Raw genomic sequence first — 27,001 nt, forward strand, 5'->3', positions numbered from 1 at the left:
TATGAGGTGAAAAGAACTCATCTTGGAACTGCTGTTGCCTTGAGTTTCTGGTTTAGGTTCTGCCCAGACCCAACAGGGTGTTGGGGGGGTTGGATCTCAGAGTTCAGCCTCCACCCTATCCTTTGTTTTTACTGGAGCAGGGATGCCAGAGGTGCATCCCCTCCCAGCAGGGGGGAGAACACAGGCCTTAATTCTAGTTTTAATCTCATTTCAGCCCAGCTGCTTGGTGGGACAGGTTCTTCTGACTCACTTGTGTTGCTCTGACCTGCTCTTATTGGTGGGTTTACTCTCTAATGCTTGAGGCTCTTGACAAAGGTCCTGATCTCTTCCCTGAAAATCCTCAATATTCACTTTTCTCAGCCTCTTTTTTTTGTGTTTTTTATCCTTCCTCGTGGGAGCAGCCCCACTGCTCTTGGCACTTGTGTCTTTGTCCTCTGTGGTGACACAGCCAGGTCTTGGCTCTGAGTGCTTCCCTGGGACAGTACCCAGCTCAGCCAGGGAGGGCTGGGAGCTGTCCCAGTGTCTGCACTGCAGTGCTGGCACCTCTGAGGTGTCACTCCACTGCAATCTGTGCAGAAAAAGGATCCTGAGCAGTCAGTGTGCTTGCTTTGATGTTCTGGGATAAACCATCCCCTCACCCCTCCAAGGGCTGTCATTGTCATTAATTACAGAGCTGCATCTTGTTTTTCCCTCTCCTTCTCTTATCTTCCTCTCCCAACCCTCCTCCTGCCTGACCTGTGGCACAGCAGAGGGTGGGAAAACATTCCTCTGGGGAGAGCTTTGTGTTCACCTGGGACTGCTGGGGTGCCATCAGGAAGGTGCTGCCGAGTCACTGGAGTCAGGACTGTGTTTCTTTTCAAATAAGACCTTTCTGTTCCTTCACTTCCATCCTGAAGGTGGTAGGAGCAGTTGGGGTTTATATTTAGCCCCACAGGAAATCAAGTGCTTGAGCTCAACAGGAGCCTGGATTTGGGTTCCCAGCAGGACTGTTCCCAGCCTGTGCTCAGCTCCCTGTGCTGGCCCAGCCATGGAGGCATTTGGGGATCAGCTTTGGAATGTCCATGGATCACAGCCCTCACAGGGCACTAAGGATACCCAGAGACCCTTCCTGGGGTATCCCTGGGTGGGAGCAGGGAAGGGAGGCACCTCTGGGATCCCAGGAATGAGCAGAGAGCCAGCCCTGCCTGGTTCATCCCCTCTGTGCTCCCCCAAAAACTTCCTCTGGCCTTGGCTCTTGTGGGATCAGGGAGCTGGCACAGCATGTTTGTCCCTCTCCAAAGGAAAAGGGCACAACATTACTCCTCTGTGTGTTTTTGTGTTCTTTGTTTTTAAGCTGGAAAGAGGGTGACTTCCTCTCAGAAGAGTGGAGGGAGGAATTGCAAACACAGGTACAGTACAGCCATTGAGTGCTGCTTTATGAGCTGGAGACTTGGGAGTTTGTATAATGGAAATTGGGAGCCTGGCCAGCTTTTTATATAGAATTTCCATAGCAAATACCAGAAGTTGATCTGCCAACTCCTATATTGGCCTCTTTAGATCCTGTTTTCTGACTGGAAGAATGGCTTTAAATGCATGTCCCCATGGTATTACATCCAAGGGGTATCCAAGATAAATCCTGGTGTACAGACAGCAGAAACCTCCATTTGTTTTGCATATCCTGTAGTTCCTGTCAGGGATTCTGGCAATACACTAGTTATCTTGGCTATGGGGGCTCACTTTCCCTTTAATAAAAAGCAAAAGACCCAAGTGAGTCTGTTCCAACTTAAATTGAAAATTCATTTCAGCTAATTGTCTTGAAGACTTATTTATGTGGAGACTGTGCTGAGAGGGTCAGCTCCTTTTTCTGAGGGAGCAAAAAGAGGGAGTAAATTTGTTAAAAGCATCAAAGATGTCTGTATTTTTAAAGCTTTGCATTCTTCCAGCCTTATGGGCAGAAAAAAACCCCCCTCTTTATTTTATATGACCTTCTGGGCCACCCTGTTATGTGGGGAATGAAGGCAGTTGTCAGAGAGGGCTCTGAAAGCCTTCAGTGTGGCAATTCCTGGATTGCTCCCAAGGAATGGTTTAGGAGCAGGCCATGGAGGAGGCTGCTGACTTCTGCTTTATTCTGGACCTCAGTTCCTTCTGGAGGTGCCTTTTCATTGGGGACAGACTTGTCCCAGCCTTGCAGCTCCCTGGGGTTTGGCTTTGCTGCTTCTGGTTCCAAGGGCAACCCTCCTCTGCTGCTGGGCCACTTCCCTTCAACTCAGTGAACCTTTTCGGACAGTTTTTGGCTGCAGGAGCTCTGAGTGCACAGGGAACGTGCTGGGAGGTGTTTATTTTGGGTGTCTCAGTGTCTCAGTGCTCTGCACAGACACCTCACCCTGGTGCAGAATCCCGGGATGGGTTGGGTTGGAAGGACCTTAAAGCCCATCTCATTCCAGGGACACCTTCCATGGAGCAGGGTGCTCCAGCCTGGCCTGGGACACGTGCAGGGCTGGGGCAGCCCCAGGGAATGATGCTGGGAGCAGGACAAGGCTCCCCATGGCCACGTGGAATGAGCCCTGCAGGATGTGTGTTCCAAGGCCTTGGCAGTTCCTGGGATCAGGGTGCTCTGGGCCCCTGTGCCCTGCACGTGCACGCGAGCCCTGGGCCAGCAGGAGCTCGTACAAACACCCATCTGCCAGCTCGGGCTCTCCCCCTTCCTTTCCTGGATGTTTTCTACTCCCATTAATATGTTTGGCTCTTTTGCAAGGCCTCTTTTTTGGCACATGGGGAAGAGGAGGAGGAAGAAACCCCTGCTAGCTTTCCTTGCCAGGCAGGGTTTCCCAAATTTCCAAGTGCAAGGCGTAGCAAGAAGAGCTTTATTTTTTCCCCATGGTGTATAAACATTTTTTTTTCATTGGTGGTTTTTCACAGCTTTGGCTGCTGCTCTTAAACTCAGTGTCCTTGCTGAACACATTTCATGTGTGGAGGCTCTGGCAGGGGGTTTTTCCAGCAGACCTCTCACAAAGGAACCAGCTCTCCATGTGGGAACAATGTGCTAGAATGGCTCTTTGTAGAACCCTGGAATCTCCTGAGCTGGAAGGGACCCACAAGGACCATCCAGTCCAACTCCTGGCCCTGCCCAGGGCACCCCAACAATCCCATCCTGTCCCTCAGAGCGTTGTCCAAACGCTCCTGGAGCTCTGGCAGCCTTGGGGGTATTTGTTTTTCAGTCTGTGGCATGTTCTGTTTATCTCCCAAACACTTTTAACCCTTTGTGGGGTTCTACCTCTGGGCAGGTTTCTGTGTTTCCACATGACTTTGTTCCAGGAGCAAAACCCCCTCATTGGATTTTTTAACCTGGACAGGAAGAACCGACTCCTCCCTTGTGGGTGGGGGTGAAGTGCTGGGTTAGGGCAGGAAAAACATGCTCAGATGTCACTGTCTTATGGCATTACTGGGAATTTACAGCTGGAAGAGCAACAGGTTGTGGACTCCCCATCCCTGGAAGTGTCCAAGGCCAGGTTGGAGCAACCTGGTCTAGTGGAAGGTGTCCCTACCCATGGCAGAGAGAACTCATGAGGTTTAAGGTCCTTCCCAACCCAAACCATTCCATGAATCTAAAACCATATTTTGCTATTTTACTGTAATATTTGAAATGCAGGGGAAGAAGCACCAGGTGAAATGAGGCCTGTTTGCTGAGCATTGCTCTCCACGTGTGGTGGGAGTTGCTGTGTTGGTGTTGGATCTCACCCCAGCAGAGGGTGAAAACCTTCCTTGTCACATTGTTTTTATGTCAAAACTCCCAGGAGCTGCCAGAGCAGGACCCTTCTGAATGTTTTTTAGATGTAACTGCCCAGGCTGAAGGTAAAGCTGAGGGCCTGGTTGGGTCCCTGAGCCAGAGGAAGGTTGTGGTTGGGTGGCAGCAGCTCTGGAGTTGGGGACAAGCAGTTTGTCACTGTCCCTGTGACGTGGCTGGGGGGGTTGTGGTGTGTTCTTGGCTCCCTGTTCATCAGCCTGACCTTTCCCTTGCAGTGTTATTTTGTGAATAACTTTGCCTTTGGCCCTGAGGTGGATCACCAGCTGAAGGAGCGATTTGCAAACATGAAGGAAGGTAAATCCTGCTAGAAGTGTTTCTCTCTTGGGTTCCTGGTCCCTGTGGGAGCTGGGGTAGGAGGGGGGCTGTCAGAGCCAGGCTGGGGATTTGTTCTGAGCCTTGGGGCCAGTGGCTGCACCACAGGGGTTATTTCTTGGGCTTTCTGCTTCCCACCTTAACACCTCCTCACACCTACCTGGCTCCTTGGAGGAAGGAGACCGTGGAGCAGAGTTGGGCTGGGAGGAGCTGCCTGCTCCTTCCTTATCTCCCATGGAACCTACAAACCATGCAACAGCCAAGGGCAAACTTCCTGGTTCCCTGGAAGTGTCCCAGGCCAGGTTGGACAGAGCTTGGAGCAACCTGGGCTGGTGGAAAGTGTCCCTGCCCATGGCAGCGGTGGAACTGGATGAGCTTCCAACCCAACCCATTGCATGATTCCTGGCTGCAGAGGCTCTGGATAGCCAGTCTATAATTCCATGTGGAATTCACTTACTGGGTTCCCCTATTTGAAGTTGTCACATTTAGTGCTCGGTGTTAACTAATAACAATGAAATAGGATTACACACTGATAAATGTGAGTACTGCCCAGGGAAGGGAACGGAGCTGGGGAAGGGGCTGGAGCAGCAGGAGCAGCTGAGGGAGCTGGAGGGGCTCAGCCTGGAGAAAAGGAGGCTCAGGGGGGACCTTCTGGCTCTGCAACCCCCTGACAGGAGGGGGGAGCTGGGGGGGGTCGGGCTCTGCTGCCAGGGAACAAGGGACAGGATGAGAGGGGAGGTTGTGGTTGGAGATTAGGGAATACTTCTCCATGGGAAGGGTTGTAAAGCACTGGCACAGCTGCCCAGGGTGGAGTCACCACCCCTGGGAGTGTTCAAACCATGTGTGGACGTGGCACTTGGGGACAGGGGTTAGTGGTGACTGTGGGGGAGGGTTGTCAGCTGGACTTGCTGATCTTTAAGGTCTTTTCCCACCTTAAAAGAGCCACAATTCCATACAAACATGGCCTTTGTCCCTGGGTGTCCTGGTGCTCCTTGGGAAGTTGCAGCCTGGGGGCACCCCCTGACCCCAGCAGGGCCCTGCCTTGACCCGGGGTGGCTTTTTTCTTTGCTCTTAACCACTGGGATAAGTAACAATTTTATTTGACTGTGGCAGAAATTCCAAAAATAACTGTTTTTGAAAAGAAAAATGTGTGGTGTGAACAAAGAATCTGTGGCTTCCCATGGCACAGCTTTGTGCTGAAATAAATAATGGGACATTTGGGCTCTGTTGCAAACCATAAAACCCCCCAAATTAAGCTGTTTTCTTTAATTTTACTGGTTTGGTTTTTAATTTTTTAAACCTCTTTAATGGTGGCTTAAAAGCAGTGGCAAACTGGGGACAGTTCAAGCGCTTTTTATGATGAAGAAACCTTATTTCTCTTTCCTGAACGTGCCCAGGCTCTGCCTTGGGCTGAATGACCCCAAATACCCATGAAATGGAGATTATGGCCTTTAAATAAAAGGGCTTTGGGGGCTTGTGTATAAAAGATCCCAACTTGGAAGGAGATAATTGAAATTTCTTTAGATTGCCACTGAGAATCCATGTGCTCTTTCTTTTCCAAGTGTTTTAAATCTGTCATTTTAAAGTGATCCTTGAGGTGTCACCTCAAAGATTGACTTTCTTGGAGACTGTCAGAATGAGAATTAGCTAATTTATTCTTTTTAATGATATACAAGTGGTAGTTTTATAGGGCTGCTCTTTAGGGCTCTGTACCAGGTTATATTTAATAAGTAGTTATTTCTAGAACAAACCATGGAGCTGACTTGGCTTTGCTTTTTTTTCCTTTTCTTTTTCCAGGTGGGAGAATTGTGTCCTCAAAACCTTTTGCACCTCTAAATTTTAGAATTAACAGTCGAAACTTGAGTGGTATGGTTGTCCTTTTTATTGTTCCGTACAGTTGGGGGTTATTCATTATCTGAACATGTCTGGGGTGGGATTTTGTTTCATTATCTGAATTAATTATCTGGGGTTTTGTTGCTCTCAAGAGTTGTGTAAATAAGTAAAAAATGCTGTTGGATTATTAGAGCACAGGTGCCAAAGTGACATGGATTTACACCCAAACTACCTAAAAACCACACCCAGCACTGGAACAGACACTTTTTATGGGGTTTGTGCTCCTGGATTTTGGTGTTTGGACCATCAAGGTGTCCCTGGCTGGGCAACTTTACAGCTGAAGAGAGAAATGAGGTGTTGTAGGGTGGATTCATTTTCTTTGGCCACAAAGAGCTGTTGGGACTCCCAGGTTACACTATGGCTGATTGAATCTGGCCAGGTGAACCCCACCAGTCATGATTCTTAAGGCTTGGAAGTTATGGAGCCAGGCTGGGAGAGCTGGGGGGGTTCACCTGGAGAAGAGAAGGCTCCAGGGAGAGCTGAGAGCCCCTTGCAGGGCCTAAAGGGGCTCCAGGAGAGCTGGAGAGGGACTGGGGACAAGGCATGGAGGGACAGGACAAGGGGGAATGGCTTCTCACTGCCAGAGGGCAGGAATAGATGGGATATTGGGAAGGAATTGTTGGCTGTGAGGGTGGGGAGGGTCTGGGATGGAATTCCCAGAGAAGCTGTGGCTGCCCCTGGATCCCTGGGAGTGTCCAAGGCCAGGTTGGACAGGTTTGGAGCAACCTGGGCTAGTGGAAGGTATCCCTGCCCGTGGCAGGGGGTGACAATGGATGGGCTTTAAGGTCCTCCCAACCCAAACCATTCCAGGATTCCCTCAAATGGTCACCTTTGAACTCCCTGTGTGCTGTACACCGAGCACACAACCCTCTCCCTGCACACCCAGGCCCTGGGGCTGCTTTATTACCAACAAAGTTTTGTGGTTTTCTTCTCCTCTGAACACCCCAGACTCGAGATTTGCCAGTGTTGTCCTTAGCAGGGGCATGAACTGCAGTTTTTGAGGTGTTAATGCCCCTTGTTGCTGGTTTTGTTTCTGAGCTGTTTTAAACTTCCATTGTTGGAATTGGGGTTGTGCTTTGCAGGGCCAGGAGTTGGACTCAGTGAGTTCCTCACCACATTTGCACAGAGAGGGGAATAAGGGGGTTTACAATTTAGGGAATGTTTTGCACAGGACACAGTAAAAATATGTGTAAAGCCCAGCTTGGATCCTTCTTTTCCTTGAGAAATTTCACAGAATATAGAATATGCTGAGCTGGAAGGGACCCACGAGGATCACTGAGTTCCAGATCTCAAGCTGTGTTTGGTTTTGGCCTGACACTCCCAAACTGCTTTTCAAGAATAGGGATTTATGGACTGTCATGAAGTAAACTGTGCCCTTGGGAGTTATTTTTATTAGGCTGGAATTGTTGTGGATGTCCCACTCATCACACACCCAAACCTGCCCTTGGAAACTCTTCTCTGGGGCATCTCTTGGTTTTGGACCTTATTAACCGTTGAGTCCTGGCTTTGCCAATCCTTTGGTACATGGACTTGAAAATAAAAGGGAAAAAAGGTGGAATGGTCCTCCTGGCACTGCTCAAAGCTCTGGAAAGCTGGAATCCTGCTGTCAGTTTGCCCATGAGACAAAGAGCCTGAGCAAAGCTCAGTCCCTCCCGCACAGCCCAGCAGAGCTTGGGGAAATGCAGGAAGGCACCTGGGGAGGTTTCAGTTAAACCTGCCCACAAAAATCCATGTTTTTGGCCTCTCCAGCCTTTTCTTTCCTGGCTTCTGCCCAGTTCCTTATCTCTCTGCTGCATTTGGGAGGCTGGGACCAACACGTGCTGCTCCTTTCACCTCATAAAGCCCTTTGTGACTGTCAGTGGAGCCAGATCTTTATCCCATTCCAGCTTTCACCCCACTGTGGATTCATTTGGAATGTTTTCTAGAACACTGAAGTTTTAGATATTAATGCTTAAAGGGAATGCTGATGTTAAAATTATATAGAAATAGGTAATTATAGACATGGCTCAGCAAAAGGATGGATAACAACTTCCACAAGCAGGAAAATTCCAAGCATTCAGATAAAAGGACTTGGAAAGAAATCACCTTTGTGTGCTACAAACAGGGAAAATTGTGGGAGTAGATTTTAGGTCCTAATCCCATTCTGTGTTTGGGAAATACCAATTTCAAATGAAACTGTACTGAGCCTGGGGCTCGTTGCAGTGTTAATGGCCTGTCCCAAGTGACCCTTCCAGGGAAATGTCATCAGCCATGGCCAGTGTCCTGCACGTGTGGAGGTGGGAATGTCACTGGTGTCTTGATCTGAAGGATGAACAGTTAAATAATTTACAAAATACACTGGAAAAGAAAAGCTTTAAGAAACACCATTTCCCTCAATACCAGTTTTTTCTTAGTCCTTCCATCTGGAAGAAGAAATGGAAATGTGGAAAGAGTTGGACAAACAAAAACAAGGATTAAAGTGTGGTTAAAATAGGGGTTGAGGTTGGTGAATCCCAAACCTTGCTTTTGGCCTCTTCTGGGTAATTTCTCTTTAATTAGAAGCATTCCAGAATTTCTCCACTGGCCCAGTGGTTATGGGGATGTTTGAGACACATCCCATTGCTATTAATTGTGGAGAACAAAACAAATAGAGGCAAGAAAGCAAATACAAACCATGTTTGTGCCCAGTCCAAATATAGTGCCCAGTTTCCAGGGGCTGGGGATGTTCTGGGGCTGGGTCTGTCTGATTCAGTCCTCCTGGAACAGTTCTCTGAGACACACAGTCCTGTCTGCTAGAAGCTTGCACTGGGTTGTAATTTCAGAGATAAAAGGTCATTTTCTGTATTGTGATGCAGCAAGAGAAGAAGAAATTCTCTCTAAACTCACTGCAGTGCTTTTCTTTAGGATGTGAACCCCAGATTTCCCTTTGGTGTTACCTGGTGGGTTCAGCTGAGCAGAACTGAGGCAGCTTTTCCCTTTGTTCCTACAGATATTGGCACTATAATGAGAGTTGTGGAGCTGTCACCACTGAAAGGATCCGTGTCCTGGACAGGGAAACCAGTCTCCTACTACCTGCATACTATAGACAGAACCATAGTGAGTATGGCCAGCCTGGGCAGCATTCCAGCTCCACTGCCTGGGGCTTGGGAATGGTTTTCCTGTTCCTTTGGGGATTTGCAGACCTGTAACACACCTACAAGGAGTGGTTGTGCTTCTCCTTAGTGTGCAAACCACCCTGCGGGGTTTTGGCTGCTCCACCCCCCCCGTGGGTATGGACAGTGCTCTGGGAATGCAGTCACAGATATAATTCCTTCAGAATCCTGGTCTTGTGCTCTGAGTTCCTCACTTAGTGAAGACTCTGTGTCTCTGATTCTCCCTGTGCTCTGTGCTGCACACACCATTTCCTCTGGTCGTGTTCAACCAGGAAATCTCAGTTTTAGGACCAGCCCAAGCTCCGCAACAACCCTGATGCATCCACTGTTTTTTTTCCCTTTGCTTAAAGAAGACAAAAAAACTCCTGTAAAAATGAAACCTTTTGTGGAGGATTCCTTTATTGCACAGTAATTTTTTTTCAGTGTGATTGTGAGGCTGTTTTCCTCACAGTCTAACAGTGCTTTTGTTAAAGAAGAAACCAGAGTGGAGATAAATGGTGGAGTACAAGGGTGCAGTGGAAATAACCTGGTTGCCAGTTCCCCTCTGCTGAGGGGAGATATGTGACACAAAGCCTTCAAACAAGGCCAGCCAGGGCTGGGGATGATAAACCCTTGTAGAGGTTGGATTATGTCCCGTTACACAACAGGCTGTGTGGCTGAAAAGACTGAATGAGAATGGAGCTTATCAGGAGCAAACCAGTCAGAATTCTGCACTTCTGCATTTGTTTTAAGCTGATATTTTATTCTGATGTGCTCAGCTGTCATGGCTTTGAAAACAACTCTCTTCTCTTTCTATTCCAGCTTGAAAACTATTTTCTAGTCTCAAGAATCCAAACTCAGGGTAAGTTTCAATTGTTTACTGTAGAAAACTCAAAAAAAAAGAAATGGAGCAGCCACTGAAGGATTTGGTCACAGATGCACAGAAGTGAGAGGAAATCAGATTTTCTTGATTAGGAAAGGGCAAGGAGCTGATTGAAGTGAAGCATCAGATGCCATCAAGCACTAATTCAATTATGTACAGGGGATTCCTGATGGAGGATTAGTGGGGCAGGCTCCAGGTGCTTTCACCTTGCGCTGGAGGTCTCTGAGGAGCTGTTTCTTCATTAAAGGACTGGAATTAAAATGCCAGAGGATATTTGGGATGTGCAGGGCTGTGTTAATCTGAAGTAACCCAGGGCTGGAATTCCCAGGAAGAAAACCAAATGAGGCCACTTCATTTCAAACTTGAGGTGGATGTTCATCTTCGGACTGGCCTGTTCAGAACAGACTCCTGGTCGCTCTGAAATCAGGTTATTTCAGGCTGTTAAATTCAAATTTGGGAGTAAAAAGACTTCTTGGGGTCAAAACCAAAAATTGCAGGACAACATCCATGAGATTCTGACCTTCCCTGCTGAGAACAGGGAGGCCCCAACCTGCCTTTTCTGTGCTCTGGGTGAGAAGTTCAATCCCAGAGGTGTTGGAATGGCCACAGTTCTGCAGATTAAATCCCACCTGGAAGGTGCAGGAAAGGCTTTGACTGAGCTCCTGGAAATTTCCTGTTTGAAAGAGGGTTTTTTTTCTCTGAGAGAAAAAGAGATTTTATTTTTTTCCGAGAGGTTTTCTCTGAAGGAGGAAATTTCCTGTTTGCCTTGGAGAAAATCAACCTTAAGAGTTGCTGCTTTTGTTTTTATTGATGTCCTTGACAGATTTGGCTGAAGGTGAACGGGATGGTGATTAATGGCTTTGCCATTTCCAGTCATGTCAGGTTTTTAAAGTGATGTATCAAGACATGAAAAGTTGTTGAAATATTTAATAATAATAAAAAATACAGCAAAAGAACTTTAAAACTTGATACAGGGGTGGGGTTGGGAGGGGAGAATATGGGAAGAGATTGGGATTTAATCCCTGGCTGGAGGTTTGAGTTAGGGAATGCAGTGCATTCACCTCCCTGTTCCCAACCGGTGCTGGGCATTTAAGTAATATAATAATTTAATATTCAAATTATATCAAAAATTATGAATAGAAAAATATAAATATAGTTAATATAATTTATAAATGCAAATACAATATAACTATAAATATGTAAAAATAAAAATATAAATATGAACATAATGGGAATAAAAACAATGCAACAATAGAATATTTAAATATATTAATAAATATAAATATCTAAATAGAATTTTGATATAAGTTATAAATATGACTATAATAGCAATATACAAATATATAATGTTTAGATAATTAAAAATTAATTTGACAATTGAATTAATATAATAATTTAATATTTAGTAATAAATAATAAGTTTTTTCCCTTTTCTTGTAGAAAACTAAGCTGGGAAACACAGTGATCTGTATTAAAATGTGATAAATATGCATGATATATATGTCAAATAAATAAATATATATATATATATATATATGTGAGACAAGGACAAATTCTGAACTGATCTGCTCCAAACCCTTGTGCAGGAGGAACAAGAGGCAGCTAGACGTCGTCAACAGAGAGAAAACAAGAGCAACACAACGACTCCAACCAAGGTTCAAGAAAACAAGGTGACCCTCCTGCCTTTCCCTGCAGGGAATGTGCTGTGCCTGCCCCAGCTCGGGGGGCAGCAGGGTGGGCTCTGCAGGGTGGGCACAGCAGGGTGGGCTCTGCCCTGGACACCCCAGCTGGGCCCAAAATACCGTGGAGGGAGTTCCTGAAGCTGCCCTGGGGAGCTGCAGCAGTGACTGTGGCACAGAGGTGTTGGGGGGTGACTGGGGGGTGTCCCCTCAGCAGGAGCTCCCAGAGCTGTCCCCAGTCCCAGCCCAGCAGAGCAGCTCAGAGAATCCCTCCTGCAAACACCCCGTTCCCTTCTCGCTCCCTCGTGGGATCCTGGGAGAGACGAGTGACTGTTCCTGCCCAGAAATACAAAGTACTGAGGGTACTTTGACTTTTAAATGAGGTTCAGTTGAAGAATTTAGTCAGTAAAGGATGAATAATCAGCTTTTCTTAAACAACAGGTTCAGATTTAGTGGCATCACAGAATGATTTGGATTGGAAGAGACTTCAAAGCCCATCTCATCCCACCCCCTGCCATGGGCAGGGATACCTTCCACTAGCTCTGGTTGCTCCAAGCCCCATCCAACCTGGCCTTGGACACTTCCAGGGATGGGGCAGCCACAGCTGCTCTGGGCAACCTGTGCCAGGGCCTCATCACCCTCCCAGGGAACAATTCCTTCCCAATATCCCACCCGAGGTTCCCCTCCCTCAGCATTTTCTTTCCTGTAATGAACAAATCCAGAAGAGAATGATCATAACTCCTTGGAAACAGCTCTTATCCTGAGCAAGTCCACTTTACTGGCAAGTTATTAAACTACAATGCATCAGTTTGCTTTCATAAAGTCATTAAGTGTACAGGCATTAAGGTATTAAGTTTAAAGTTATTAAACACAGTCATTAATGTTTGCTTAAAAGGAACTTTACATACGGGGGTAGAAATCACTTAAAGAGCTTTTGGCTTTTCCAAACCTCTCAGGATTCTGGTGCTGAGGAAGAAAAAGCTACAGCAAACTCTGTCAAAAAGCCATCTCCCTCCAAGGCAAGGAAGAAGAAGCTGAGCAAGAAAGGCAGGAAAATGGCTGGGAGGAAACGGGGCCGCCCCAAGAAGATGAACCCGGCGAGCACCGAGCGCAAGACCAAGAAGAACCAAACTGCACTAGAACTTCTGCACGCCCAGACTGTCTCCCAGACATCTTCATCCTCTCCTCAGGGTGAGTTCAGGGGGCCTGGAGAAGTGTCTGGGCTCTGGATGTGCTTGGAGGTCCTTTATTGCCAGGTGTAGTTTGGTTTGGTGTCATATATTCCCTGTGTCCACCTGTAAGAGGTTGGCCTTGTTTGACTCCCCAGAGCTGCTCCATCACTGCCCTCCACAAGTGGACAGGGGAGAGAAAATGTATCAAGGGTTCCTGAGTTGAGATAAGGACAAGGAGAGATCCCTCACTGATCACCATCAACTTGGGGATATAAATTGAATTTATTACTAACAACATCACAGCAAGATAATGAGAAGTATAATAAATCTTTAAAACATCTTCCCCCCACCCCCTCTCTCCTTCCTGGGCTCTCTCTCCTCCCCCCCAGCAGCACGAGGAGATGGGAGTGAGGGTCAGGGTCAGTTTGTCACAGGTTGTTGCTGCTGCTGTTCAGGGAGAGGAGTTGAAGTCCTTCCCCTGCTCCAGCCTGGAGTCCCTCCCATGGGAGACAGTTCCCCATGAACTTCTCCAACATGAATCCATTCCATGGACAACAGTTCCCCATGAACTGCTCGAACATAGGGCCCTTTCCATGGGCTCAGTCCTTCAGGAACAGGCTGCTCCAGCCTGGGCTCCTCTATCCATGGGGCTGCAGCTCTGTGCCAGGACCCTGCTCCAGCAGGGGCTTCCCAGGGGGTCACCTCCTCCTTTGGGCATCCCCTGCTCTGGAATGGGCTCCACAGCTCCATGTGCTGCAGGGGGGTGTCTGCACCCCCATGGCCCCCCACGTGCTGCAGGGGCACAGCTCCCTCCCCATGGGCTGCCCCAGGGGCTGCAGGGGAACCTAAACTCCATTGCCTGGAGCCCCTCCTCCTGCCCTGCCCTGCCCTGGGGCTCTGTTCCTCTCCCGTGTTCTCACTCTGCTCTCTGCACCCAATTCCATCTGCACAATAACATTTTTCCCATCTTAAATACGTTATCCCAGGGGTGTTCCCACCATCTCTGCTGGGCTCAGCCTTGGCCAGCAGCAGGTCCATCCTGGAGGAGCTGGAATTGGCTCTGCTGGACATGGGGGAAGCTTCTGGCAGCTGCTGACAGGAGCCATCCCTGTCACCCCCCTACCACCAAACCCTGGGAGTGGCGGTCTGAAAAATAAAAGCTAAACACGATCCCAGTATGGGGAAACTGGAATAGTTTATTGAACACGAGAACACTATTTTAAAGGCATCTGGGGCTGGACATGTTAATGAAGGGGACGAGCTATGTTAATTAGGGAATTACACAAGTTTTTACTACCGTTGCCCAATGGGTTAAACATTTCCTTCAACCAAGATTACATAGGGGGAAAGGATTAAGGGGTTTAGACATGGTTTGATACAATCATCTCAAAAGTCTTTTCTGATATCTGCTGGAGCCAGGCTTGATCAATGAGGTAGAACTTTAACAGGTCTTGTGAGAAGGGTCCAGCTCCTTCAGATCACGAGGTTTTTGTCAGCCCTTGTTTTCCTTTGCTGAAAGCTGGGTTTGGGCTCCCACACCTGGGCACACAAACCCCACACAGCCCAGAGCAAAGCTGCCCTTGGGATGGGGGCGATGGGGTGGGATCTGTCTGTGGGCACCTGCTCGAGCTCAGTCCTGGATCATACACTGTAAAGGCCATGGTGAAGCTGCTGTCCTTGCCCCAAACACTGACTTTAGGACCTGTCTCTGTGTCTCCCCAGATGCCTACAAGTCACCTCACAGCCCATATTACCAACTACCTCCTAAAGTACAGCGGCATTCGTCCAACCAGCTCCTGGTGACTCCCACCCCGCCTGCACTACAGAAGCTGCTTGGTAAGGCTGATTTACCACCTTGTTTGTCATGGGAACCCCCCCTTAGAGGTTCCTGAACGTGCAGTGAATCGAAGGGCTGATAATATCCACAGAGGAATGGTGTGCATGGAGCAGCAGAGGGATGAGCTGCTTCCCACCTTCCCCACATCCCTCGGCATCATCACAAGGGCCCCTCTGCTGCTGCTCAAGTTGCTGTCTTGCTTTGCATTTGTTCTTTGGCATTGTTTCAGCTCTCATTTGGCCCCAAAGGCAATAAACTTGGGTTCAGTAGGAATCCAAACTAACTGTAAATGGAAATGGCCGGTCAGAAATCACTTTATTTGAAAGGAAAAGACTCTCTTGTAATGAAATGGTAGGATCTTAGGGAACACCACTCCATTTCCTCACAATACTCAGAGCCAATAAATGAGATGCTGTCTGAGATTTTGAGGCCGCAAAGGTGTGGTTGGAAGGAAAAACTTGCAGGGTGTTTTTTTGGGTCTTCTGGTGTCTGTCCCCTCCCAGCTATTTATGCTTTGGTGTTGGGCAGGAGCCAGTTTAGGATCCTCTGGGAATCTGATGTAATGGTCCTGTCTGTGTAGAGACCAAGGGCATCTGTGATGTCCTTCTGTTCTCTTGCTGTGGTGTCTTAGTTTAGGCTGATTTCTTTCTGTAGAGAAAGAGAGGAAAATAGTGATTGAGAGGGACGTTTTGTGGCTGGGTGGGGGAGAATGACACTTGTCTGGACGAGGTTTTATTGCAGAAGTCTGTAGACCATGTTTGTGCAGCAGACTGGGCTTAGTCCTGTCATTGGCCTTTAATGATGGAAGGGCTGGGGAGAAGGAGGGTCATTGCTGGAGATAAAGAGTAATGAGAAGGGGAGAATAACTTGGGTGTAGAGCTCGTGTGTCTGTGTGGAGGGAGGAGCAGGAGGAGAACAGGCCCTGTGTGTGGTGCTGGGAGGGTGTGAGTCTGAGCTCAGGGCTGCTTTGGGCTCCTGCAGCTTCTCTCTTTTTTTGTTTCTACTTACAAAGACCTCAGATCCCTCAGCTCCTCTCTCCTCATGCAGACACACCACTGACACCCAGCACCTTCTCTGCCTGCTGGAGTTTTTCATGGCTTCCACTGGTTCCTGTTCTGAGGAGCTGATGGATCCAAGAGCTCCCCTGGCACCAGAAGATGGATTTCCAGCATGTTCTAAATCCAGCTTTAATGGCTTGGCCTGACTTACAGTCCAAATCAAAAGAGAGCAAAGTGGGGAGAGGTGGCAGGGGAGCAAATAGGGGTAAGTAGGATTATTGCTCTTATTCTCTGTTGAAATTCGTCATCTGGTTTCTTTTGCAGACTCTTTTAAGATCCAGTACATGCAGTTCATGGCTTACATGAAAACCCCTCAGTACAAAGCAAGTCTGCAACAGTTACTGGAGCAGGAAAAGGTAGGTCTCATTTTGAGCATTTCTAAACAAAATTACTAGACTGTGAAGTACCTTCAATGTGGGGAAGAATGCTGGGGATGGGAGCTGTGGACACTTGGAGCAGAGCTGCACCAGGCCAGGGATAAAGGCTCTGCCAGAGTCCTGCTTAGGCTGAATGACTGTTTGGGCATCTCAGTCACTCTTTGTGTGCTTAAATCTGCAACCTGGGAGAGAAACTCATCTCCTCTGCCCTCTGTGCCTTCCCCCTGATAAGGCTAACTTGGAATCATGGAATGGTTTGGGTTGGAAGGGAACTTAAAGCCCATCCAGTGCCACCCCCTGCCACAGGCAAGGACACCTTCCACCAGCCCAGGTTGCTCCTTTGCTCCAACCTGGCCTTGGACACTTCCAGGGATCCAGGGGCAGCCACAGCTTCTCTGGGCAACCTGTGCCAGGGCCTCCCCACCCTCCCAGGGAACAATTCCTTCCCAATATCCCACCTAACCCTGCCCTCTGGCAGTTTAAAACCATTGCCCCTTGTCCTGTCAGTGTCTGCCCATATAAAAAGCCCCTCTCCCTCCTTTTTATAAACCTTTAGGCCCTGGAAGGGGCTCTCAGGTCTCCCTGGAGCCTTCTCTCCTCCAGTTGAGCACCCCAGCTCTCCTGGCTCCAGAGCAGAGGGGTTCCAGCCCTTGGGGCATCTCTGTGGCTCTTCATTCATTTAAATTTACCAGGTCATGGGCTGGAATTCATGGAAAGGCAAGGAAAGCCCTGGAGCTGGCAGGGGGATGTTTCTCTGCTATGGAACCACCAGCAGAGGGAGGAAATTTCCTGCCTAAACCTCTTCTTGTATTGCATTGTCTCAGTTCTGAATGTCCTATTTGCTATATCCGTCAGCTCTGATGAGAGAGACTGTGCCTGGTGCTGTGGAGGAACCTTTCCCAGTAGTGCTCAACAATTAACTTCCAGTTAAAGCCTTCCAGGGCCTAAAGGGCTCCAGGAGAGCTGGAGAGAGACTTGGATCAAGGGATGGAGGGACAGGACAAGGGGGAATGGCTTCCCAGTGCCAGAGGGCAGGGATAGATGGGAGATTGGGAAGGAATTGTTGTCTGTGAGGGCGGTGAGGCCCTGACACAGGTTGCCCAGAGCAGCTGTGGCTGCCCCATCCCTGGAAGTGTCCAAGGCCAGGCTGGATCAAAGGAGCAACCTGGGATAGTGGAAGGTGTCCCTGCCCTTGGTAGGGGTGGGATGGGATGGGCTTTAAGGTCCCTCCCAACCCAAACCATTCTGGGATTCTTTCCCATTCCAGCTGTTGGTGGTCCCTGTGGAAGCTTTGCTTTGCTCTGTGGCCTCTGTGAAGTGCCAGCATAAAGCCATGGGGTTGGTTCCTGACATTTTCCATGCTGGGAACTCTCTTTCCAGTTGAGAGGGTTGTACCACCCTGTTCCTCGCTGGGAGCTGGTTCATCTGGGTTGGTGTTCCTGCAAACCTTTCTCCTGTGCTTGTTTCCATTTGGTTTCACAGTCCATCAGCACTTTGAATTTTCCTCTTTCTCCTTCAACAGCAGATTTTTTGCTTGATCTGCACTTGTCATAAAGTCAGCACGAAGGGAACTTGCATTGCACAAAGGGAAGGATGGGGTGCAATTCTTGTGCCCTACACTGAGAAAAGTCATCCCTTGGTGTGTGTGTCCAACAGCTGTTCCAGACTTTTAAACATTAAAATGAGGAATTCACTATGAAAATGTTTTTAATGGGGTGTTGCTTGGCAAATTAAACCTCACAGAGGCAGAACTTGGCTGGGTGAGGGGCTGTGTGGGTTTTATTCCATAACTCTCTCTTACCATAAGGGTTTGAAGTACAAGAAAAATATTTCTGTAATAGTTTTAAAAGAAGCTGCTGGTTCCCAACCTGCCCTTAGATGGAGCTGTCAGTCCCTGCATGGTCTGGAAGGGCTCAATGAAGTGTCTGATGTTGAAAACAGACATGGTTTTTCAGCATCAGCTCTACAGGGACACAACTCTTTCCCAAGCCAGTGGGAGCTGAGTGCCAGGGCTGGGTTTTCTTGCACGTGTGGAACTTGCCAGCACTGCTCCTTCCCTGCTTGGGATCAGAGAGTCATGGAACCATTGAGGCTGCAAAAGATCAAGGTGCTTTTTGCCCTTGTTCTCTATGTTTTTTGGATCAATGCCTCAGTGTCTGCACAATTCCTGCTTGGCCTCAGCAGCAGAAGCTGGAGAACAGGGGGATCTCCAGAGCTCTCTTTCCTTGCTGCCTCATCCTTTATCCATCCTTGGATAAATGAGGCTCTTCAGCCAGTCCTGTTCTGCCTTTTGCTGCTCCCACAGTGTGTGGCCATGGAGTGAGTGAGCAGGAATGTTCTGGGCAGGGAATGTGCTGGGAGTGGGTCGTGTGACCCCCTGAAGTTATTGTGGCACAAGTAGTAAAACTGGTTTGGCTTATTTATGACTTTCTTCCTCCCTCCCCCTCAGTGTATTTTCATTTACTGCATCTCTTCCATGAGTGTTGTACAGGGAAAAGGAATTGGGACTCTGGGGATTTAGATCCAGTTCCCAGTTTGGTAACAGATTTCATACAGATAATCTTTCCCAGTGCTATTTCTGCCCTGGCTGATGTGATTATTGCTGCTGCTTTACAGTGCACTGGGAGGATAAAAATGAGTTTTTAGGAATTTCTTGATTGTATTTTACCACAGAACAGGAAAAAAAACTCCTTGAAAGCTCTTTTCAGCTGACTTAACTTCCCCAGGTATCCCACACTAACAAACAGAGGGTCACAGGAGGCTGAGCTGGGGGAGCTCAGGAATCTCCTCAGAGCTCAAGTTCACTCCCAGTGTGCTACACAAACCAGGTGTGAACATCTTCCTGAGATGGACCATGCTGCTGCTGGTGCTCAGTGTGTGTTTTCTCACTGTTCCCTCCTGCAGGAGAAGAATGCCCAGCTCCTGGGCACAGCACAGCAGTTGTTCACCCACTGCCAGGCCCAGAAAGAGGAAATCAAAAGGCTCTTCCAGCAGAAGCTCGATGAGGTGACCCTGGGGGGGTGGGACTGGTACTCTGGGCCAGCTGTGTGCAAACATTTGTGGCAAAGCTGAACAAGACCAGAGCAGTCTGAGGCCTTCAGCCTCTGGCTGCAGATCAGGCTCAGCAATGTGGGATTTGTGTCACACTCTGGCTGTGTTCTGTCCTCGTTGTTGGGATTGTTGTGGGTCACTCCGTGTCCCAGGGAAGGGGGACAGGCCACAGACATGTGATGGTCAGTGCAGGATTCATCCCCTGCTGCTCCAACAAACTCTGTGTTGCCAATGCAAGCTCAGAGGGAAATGTGGAGGCTTTCCACAAAAATAGTGTTATTTTGGCTGGCAAGACCCTAAATGCCTATTTTAAAGTTGAATAGTTGGAAGAGCAGCTCCAAGATACTTCTGTCCTTCCTTGTTGTCCCTGAGCAGTGACAAAGTGCCTTGGAGAATGTTCCTGTGAGCTGCCCAAGCTCTCCAGATCTCCCCAGTGCCCCTTTGGAATGTGACAGTTGTCTGGAATTACTGACTGATCCTTCTCACTCCTCGTCTTGTAGTTGGGAGTGAAAGCTCTGACATACAATGACCTGATCCAGGCTCAGAAGGAAATCTCTGCTCACAACCAGCAGCTGAAAGAACAGACCAAGCAACTGGAGAAGGACAACAGTGAACTCAGGAACCAGAGCTTGCAGCTGGTGGGTACAGCCCCTGGGCTGAGCATGGGTGATGCTGCTCTTTGTGCAGGACAGGACCTGAGCTGGGGCTGAACAACCATTCACCCTCTGTAACAGAAGAATTCAGGGCACAGAATGAAGAGGGACCTTTTTTGGGTGACTTTTCTTTGTCTCTGAGCACATGCTGAGGTGACAGTTGGCTTTGGCCCCAGCTGTGTCCCTGAGCAGCTCTGGATGCCTCTGGAGTTTGTACAGGGCTTCCTTTGGCCAGCACTCTTGGGGTGTTCATCTTGGTAACTCACACTGTTATAGAATCATGGAATCATTAAAGTTGGAAAAGACCTTTAAGGTCATCAAATCCAACCTTCAGCACCTCCACCACGGGCACCACTAACCCCTGTCCCCAGGGGCCACATCCCCACGTTGTTTGAACACTCCCAGGGATGGTGACTCCACCACTGCCCTGGGCAGCCTGTGCCAAAGCTTCACAACCTTTTTGGTGAATAAATTTTCCCTGATATCCAGCCTAAACCTTCCCTGGTACAACTTGATGCTGTTCCCTCTCCTCCTGTCCCTTGTTCCCTGGCAGCAGAGCCCGACCCCCCCCAGCTCCCCCCTCCTGTCAGGGAGTTGCAGAGCCAGAAGGTCCCCCCGAGCCTCCTTTTCCCCGGGCTGAGCCCCCCAGAAGGTAGAAGAAGGAAAATCTGGGTGTGAACACAGTGAGGGTGGGTGGCAACACTATTTTTAATAAGACCCAAACCACCTCCTGCCACCCCCTGGGGGGACACAGGACCGAGCTGGGAGGGTTTTTCAACAGGCCAAGAAGCTTCTTGCGCATCCATTGCAAGGTCCATGGCTGTCAGCTGTGTCTGGGGTGGTGGGGAGAGGGGAAAGGTGTTGTCTGATGTGTTTGTACCCTGTCTCTGCAGCTGAAGGCTCGGTGTGAGGAGCTGAAGCTGGACTGGTCAACGTTGTCCCTGGAGAACTTGCTGAAGGAGAAGCAGGCGTTGAAGAACCAGATTTCTGAGAAGCAAAAGCACTGTTTGGAACTGCAGGTAGAGAGCAAAAAACAAAGTTGAGTCACCAGCTGGGGGCAGGTCTTGGGCAATGGGCAGTTAGGGGTGTTACACTGAAGGTGATGGTAAAGGAGAAACCAGAGGCTGCTTTTTTCCCCCTTTTTTCCACTTATTTTTTCTCTTCTTCTTTTTTTTATTGTTCCAGAGATTAATCTTTCTGTTAGAGTATTTTAGTAAATAAGGATGTGGATAACTTTTAAAGGAAGTAGATGCTATGTCCTGGTTCCTGAGTAATGCTGTGGAAGAAGGAATCATGGTTTACAATTACATGTAATTAAAAAACATGACTTGATAGAAAAAAGGTCCTGGTTGGCCGAATGTGTGGTTTGATGTCTCAGTTTAGGAATAACAGAATCCCAGAATGGTTGGGTTTGAAGGGACCTCAAAGCCCATCCAGTTCCATCCCCTGCCATGGGCAGGGACACCTTCCACTAGACCAGGTTGTTCCAACCTGGCCTTGGACACTTCCAGGGATGGAGTGGGAACCAGTTCCCACAGAATGGCACTTACCATGGTGACAGGAAATTAAACTCCTTTTTGTGAAGAGCTTTTCTTTCCCTATGAAATTGGCTCTAGAGCTATTCCAGCCTTTTTGCTGGATGCCTTCGCATGGAGTGACTGTTCCCTTCAATGACTGGCAATACTGAGTTTCTCTCTATATAAGTATACATATTCTCTATATGTAAGTTGGACATGTTTTATGTTTGGTTTTAAGATCTGAAAGTTCTTTCCCAGAGCCTCTGAGCCATTCCTTTCATTTGGGCCTTTTGGTCTAAAGTTGAAATTAATGTCTCAGATTTTAGGTCTCTTGTCCTGCCTCGTTGCCAGAAACAGGGACACTTTTCCTGAGAGCACGTGGAGGCAAAGCTGTGATAGAATGTTAGATGTGTGATAGAACATGTGATGGAATTGTTAGGAGTGGTCTTTGATCACTGCTCTCCATCTCCAGATCAGCATCGTGGAGCTGGAGAAGAGCCAGCGGCAGCAGGAGCTGCTGCAGCTCAAGTCGTACACGCCGGCGGAGGAGCCCCTGTCCCAGCTGCACAGCAAAGGCCCCCTGGGCCGGGAGCCCGAGGCCGAGCCCGGCAGGTTCCAGCTGGAGCTGGAGTGCTCCAAGTTCCCCCTGCCCCAGGTGAACGGGATGAGCCCCGAGCTGTCCATGAACGGCCACGCCACCCCCTACGAGCTGCAGCACTTGGGCCGCGCCTCGTCCAAGCAGAACACCCCCCAGTACCCCCCCTGCCACCTGGAGCACGACATCGTGCCCTGCACCCCCAGCCACGGCAGGCAGAAGGCAGACAAGGTGACCAGCCTGGCCCTCCCTGACTACACCAGGTTTTCCCCAGCTAAAATAGCACTAAGGAGACACTTGAACCAAGACCATGGAGTCAACGGGAAGGCGACGGCCAGTGAGATACAGAGGTGAGGGGGTGATGGGGAAGGAGGGGGCTTAATGACGGTGTTTATTTGGATTGTGGAAAAATATTTTTCAAAGGGGAGGTTTCTGTGTTTTAATAAGTTTTGTTTCAAGAAAACAAAAACTGTCAACTTCTGGGGTAAATAAGATGGGCTTTGAGTTTGGCACAGGAATTCCTTGCAAGGGAAAAGTCATTAGTTTTTGTGTCCTAATAATTATGTGTTTCCATTCCAGAGCTGAGCATGTCAAAGAGAATGGCCTTACATACCCAAGCCCTGGAATTGCAAATGGCATAAAGCTGAGTCCTCAGGAAACTCGGCCCTCTTCCCCAACGGCCTTACCCAGTGCAGGAGAGAAGGTGAGGGATGTACTCCCCCTGGGAGAACAACGGGAGGCTTGGCAGGACTAGGGAATGCAGGAATGGGGCCAGCTTGGCATGGAAATGGCACAAAAGACAGCAGGTGGGGAGCAATAAAATAATTATAAACTGGAGTTGGTTAGGGGAAGGGGAAGATGTGCTTCCTCTGAAGTACTGGTTTGCATGTGACCTGCACCAGGAAAGCAGTGGGACTTTTTTGATCTGGCACTGTCTGCTTGAATTTGGAAAGTAGTGTCTTTCTTAGTCATAAAAAGTAACAAAGGAATGGTCCCTGCAATTGGCCCAGCCCTGGATCGTACTGGGGCTCATCTCAGAGCAACAGGTGCCTCCAGGAGCAGGTTGGTTACCATGGAATTGCCATGGCCACTCCAGAGGGCTTGAGGTATGAGTTCTGTCGTCTTTTCACAAAGCTCTAACCAAACCACAGGGAAATGAGCACCTTAGGCATCCTTTTCTTGAGTCTTGGGGCCAGCAGTGGCTGTAATTCCCAGGTTTCTGTGCTGTGGGATGTTGCTTTCCCAGGAACCTGGTGCTCCTCCATCCCTGCCCTGCCTGTTCTGTGCAGTCACTGTGTGATTGTTTCCAAAAGGAGGGGGAATGACACAAAGACAGGAATGAGCAGGTTATCATTAGCTTAAAAAATCTTTTCAGCAAGAACACGTGAAGGAACTTGGCTTTTTCTTTTTGATTTACAGGTTTTGAGAGAGAGAACCTCTGTGAGTAATGGAGAAACTATCACCAGCCTCCCTATCAGTATTCCTCTGAGCACAGTGCAGCCCAATAAACTCCCTGTTAGTATCCCTCTGGCCAGCGTAGTCCTACCTAGCCGTGTTGAGAAGGTGGTGAGTAAGGGATTGTCAACACTTTCCATCCCTAACCAAAACCCCAGTGGGCAGGAATGGGGATGCTGAGCCCCAGGAACCTTCACTGGGCTCCTCCTGGCTGTGTGACCCTCGGGGGAGGCTGCTGGGGCTGCTCGGAGCTTCTGGAGGTTTTCCCTCTCCTGTGTCTCTGGGGCTGGGGGGATTTCAGCCAGGGAGGAAAGGGAAGGACATACCTCAGGGCATCCTGGGCTTGAGTGTCTGGCTGGGTGGAAAAGCCTGAGAGTGGCAGTGGAAGCAGAGAACTGCACGTGGCAGTTTGTTCTCAGCCCCTCCTCCATGCAGGAGCCTGGGAGGGGAATGGTTCTGCCTCAGTCACCCCAGAGCTGTTTGTTCTCAGCACACATGTGGAGGATGGGCTTGAACAGCACCTTGGGGCTGTGAGACCTGGTGTGTGAGTGCCTGCTCTGCAGCAGAGAACTGTTGAGGCCATCTCTGTTTGACCTGTGACAAGTCCGTGCCTCTCTCAGTGGAAGAGGAATTTAAAATAGTCCAGTTCTCCCCCAAGTGTTGCAGTAGAGAACTGGGAAGTGTTTGCTGCTCTCACTGAGAGCTGTGAGTTCAGAGTCCATCCCTAGATGCCTGTCTTACAATCCCAGAGTGGGAAAGCTGGACTTGGTTCACAGTGTTGAATCCATTACATTTTTCCAGCTGAAGACTCCTGGTTTTAGCAGAACCACTGCCCAGCTCTGAGCAGAACCTGTGTGTCCCCAGGGAGAGAGAACTTCAGCCCTGGGTGGCACCAATCCCTCCAACACATTGTTGGCTCAGGCTGCCATTTCACAGGGGTTTTCCCTGCTTTAGGAAAGCCCCCTCGGGGAGTGTCCCAGAGAACGTGGCCTGAAGCACCTCATGTTCAGTTTGGGGTTGTTTGGGGGAACTTTGTGTGGCCAGGAGTGGGGACAGGATACAACCTTTAGGTTCTTCCCTGCTGCCTGTGAAGCAGTGGGATGAGGCATTCCTGCTCTGATGGTCCCTAAATATTCTGGGATGCTGAGCCTGCCCTCCCTCTCTACACGGGGTCTGCTGTGTGTTGGCCACCACTGCAGTGGAATTAATCACAATATTTCTGTCCCATAACATTCTGATCCACGTTTTCCTCAAAACAACCGAAATCTGGGACATGTAGGAAGCAGAGCCACTTCCCGAGGTAGAACCAGTGCATGTGAATTTGGTTTAAACTGTGGATTTTTGCTGTTTTGCTGTACTGAAATGCCTGTTTCTCTCCCCAGAGAAGCACACCTAGCCCAGTTCATCAGAGCAGAGACTCAGCAACACTTGAAAAGCAGATTGGTGCTAGTTCTCATAATGGCATAAGCAATGCTGCTGGAAACAAGCCTCTGGCTTTGGCTACCTCAGGTAACACCTCCCCTGTGCACAGGTGCTCTCATGTGGGGACGGCTCCCAAATGCTCCCGGCTGACTTTTCCCAGCGCTTCTTGTCAGGTCCTTCAGGCAGTGCTGGGTGAATGTGTGTTCTGGGACCCAGCACTCTGAGCCCCAGCCCCCTGGGTGATGCTCTGAGGCAGGAGGTGCCCCCAACTTGGATGCATCTGGGATCAAGGGTTGGTTTGAGGTGCCTTTGGCTGAGCATAAATAAATAATTGCTTCTGTAAACTCCGTGTGGATTAAGAGCCTCCCACCTTCCCAAACCTACAGGGTATTGCCCAGCTGTACCAGGAGCTGGTGGGCTGGCTCTAAAGTTAGATTTTACAGGGTGGTGGGGGTATTTTAATATCAAAATGAGTTTCTTGGTGAAGGTTAAAGAGATACCTCATGAGCAGTTGTAAAGGCACAAGTACCTGGGGAGGAAAAGGTCAAATGGGAGAGGACAGGGATGCCTTTGGGTGCAGACATTGCCTCTGAACTCACTCATCTGTGGAAATTGTGGCCTTTAGCTACTCAGGGAATGGGATTGGCCAGGAAAAGTAGGTTCTAGGGTCCAGAAGTGATTCTACAGCTTCTCCCTCACCAGAGAGAGCTTTTGTCTCAGTGTTCACCACCCCCAGGGGCTTGGGTTGTTTTAGCATCTGTTTTGCAAAAGAGCTTGGCTGCACTTTTCTGTAAAACCAATGAAATATTTAAAAACCCCTTGTTGTAAACCGTTACTGTGTTCCCATCCACCCCTTTTATTTAGAGAGCCCAGGCCTTGCTTGAGCACTAAACCCATTTATGGTACCCCCTGACAAATCCTGAATTCCCTTTCCAAGCTCCCTCCCGTTCAGTCTCTGAAGATCCCTGTCACTTCCTGAGTTGTTGAACTCTGAGGAGGTGGGCTGTGTGCATGGCAGAGTCCTTCTGCTGTGGGGCAGGAGAGGACTGAGCTTGGCATCTCTGTGCTTGATGAAAGGAAGGAGCTGAGAGCAGAGGAGCCCTGATTTCAGGAAGTGTAACAATCCAAACAAAACTTACACTTGAATTCCATTTAAAACTGGGGATACCATAGGAGACCTCCATATAACACACGAATTTTGCAGGAGGGTAGTGCAAGTCCCTGACCCCAAAGTGGCAACTGAGCCCCCCGAGCCACGCTGTCAGTGCCCTGTGGAGCAGCAGCCATGTGTTCCCGTGTATCCATGGCCCTGGCTGGAGTCTGGAATGCCTCCCAGCCCCACAGCACGGTGACCTCTGGCTCAGCCCCAGCAATGATCTATACTTTCCCTTTCAACAGGTTTTTCTTACTCTTCTGGCTCCGTGGCAGTCAATGGAAATCTTACAAACAGCCCAGCCCATCTTAACCATAGTGTTGATCAGGCAGCTCTGGACGACTCTGGGAGTCTGTTTAACTCTGTAGGGTCTCGGAGTTCCACCCCACAACATCCTTTGCTAATGATGCAGCCGAGGAACTCTGGGCAGAGCTCCCCTGCCCAGCAGCACTCGGCGAGCCCCAGGCTGGGTGCCCAGAGCCTGGGAGGGGTTTTGCAGTTTGCAGATGCTCAGAAGATCTTTGCCGAAGGAACAAAGGGGGACCTTCAGTCTGATGCAGATCCTGAGACCGAGGCCAAGAGAAGAATCATCTTTACAATCTCTCCTAATACAGGACATGTAAAACAATCCCCTCCCAGCAAGCACAGCCCTGTGCCCGCGGGCGCTCGGCTGGAGCTCGGCCAAGCCCACGCCCAGGACGGGAAGAAGCGGGGCCGGAGGAAGAGATCTGGGAATCTCAGCGGGAGCTCCGGGGTCTCCCCGAAGCGCAAACCCCTCCCTGCTGTGTCTGGGCTCTTTACGCAGCCGTCGGGGTCACCCCTCAACATCAACTCCATGGTAAGAGCTCTGCCGTTATCCCTGATTCCCTCTTGGAGTTAGGGATGAGCTCCAGCTGTTCTCTCCCTGGCTGGAGCTGGAATTGGTGTGAAGACTCTTCAGGAATTGCTGCAAACTCGGTGAACAGTTTGAACATCTTGCAACAGTTCTGTGCTGCCAGAGCATTAAGAATTAAAAATAATCTCTTCCCTCATGACAAAGAGCTTGTTTCT

The 27,001-nt window shown here is 49.1% G+C and overlaps 1 protein-coding gene across 1 annotated transcript in view; it reads left to right on the plus strand.

Moving 5' to 3' along the window:
* DOT1L (DOT1 like histone lysine methyltransferase) overlaps positions 1 to 27,001 on the plus strand; it is a 77,584-nt gene that overhangs the window by 33,772 nt on the left and 16,811 nt on the right. Inside the window, 17 exon segments of the mRNA XM_032711817.1 lie at positions 1,334 to 1,387; positions 3,998 to 4,078; positions 5,894 to 5,962; positions 8,958 to 9,064; positions 9,922 to 9,939; positions 11,530 to 11,652; positions 12,618 to 12,852; positions 14,556 to 14,669; positions 15,993 to 16,084; positions 19,010 to 19,111; positions 19,657 to 19,794; positions 20,703 to 20,828; positions 21,799 to 22,271; positions 22,501 to 22,624; positions 23,341 to 23,487; positions 24,759 to 24,885; positions 26,197 to 26,789. Coding sequence (XP_032567708.1) covers positions 1,334 to 1,387; positions 3,998 to 4,078; positions 5,894 to 5,962; positions 8,958 to 9,064; positions 9,922 to 9,939; positions 11,530 to 11,652; positions 12,618 to 12,852; positions 14,556 to 14,669; positions 15,993 to 16,084; positions 19,010 to 19,111; positions 19,657 to 19,794; positions 20,703 to 20,828; positions 21,799 to 22,271; positions 22,501 to 22,624; positions 23,341 to 23,487; positions 24,759 to 24,885; positions 26,197 to 26,789 — 2,723 coding nt within the window.

Source organism: Chiroxiphia lanceolata, chromosome 27 (assembly GCF_009829145.1).
Source record: "Chiroxiphia lanceolata isolate bChiLan1 chromosome 27, bChiLan1.pri, whole genome shotgun sequence".
NCBI classification, from domain to species: domain Eukaryota; kingdom Metazoa; phylum Chordata; class Aves; order Passeriformes; family Pipridae; genus Chiroxiphia; species Chiroxiphia lanceolata.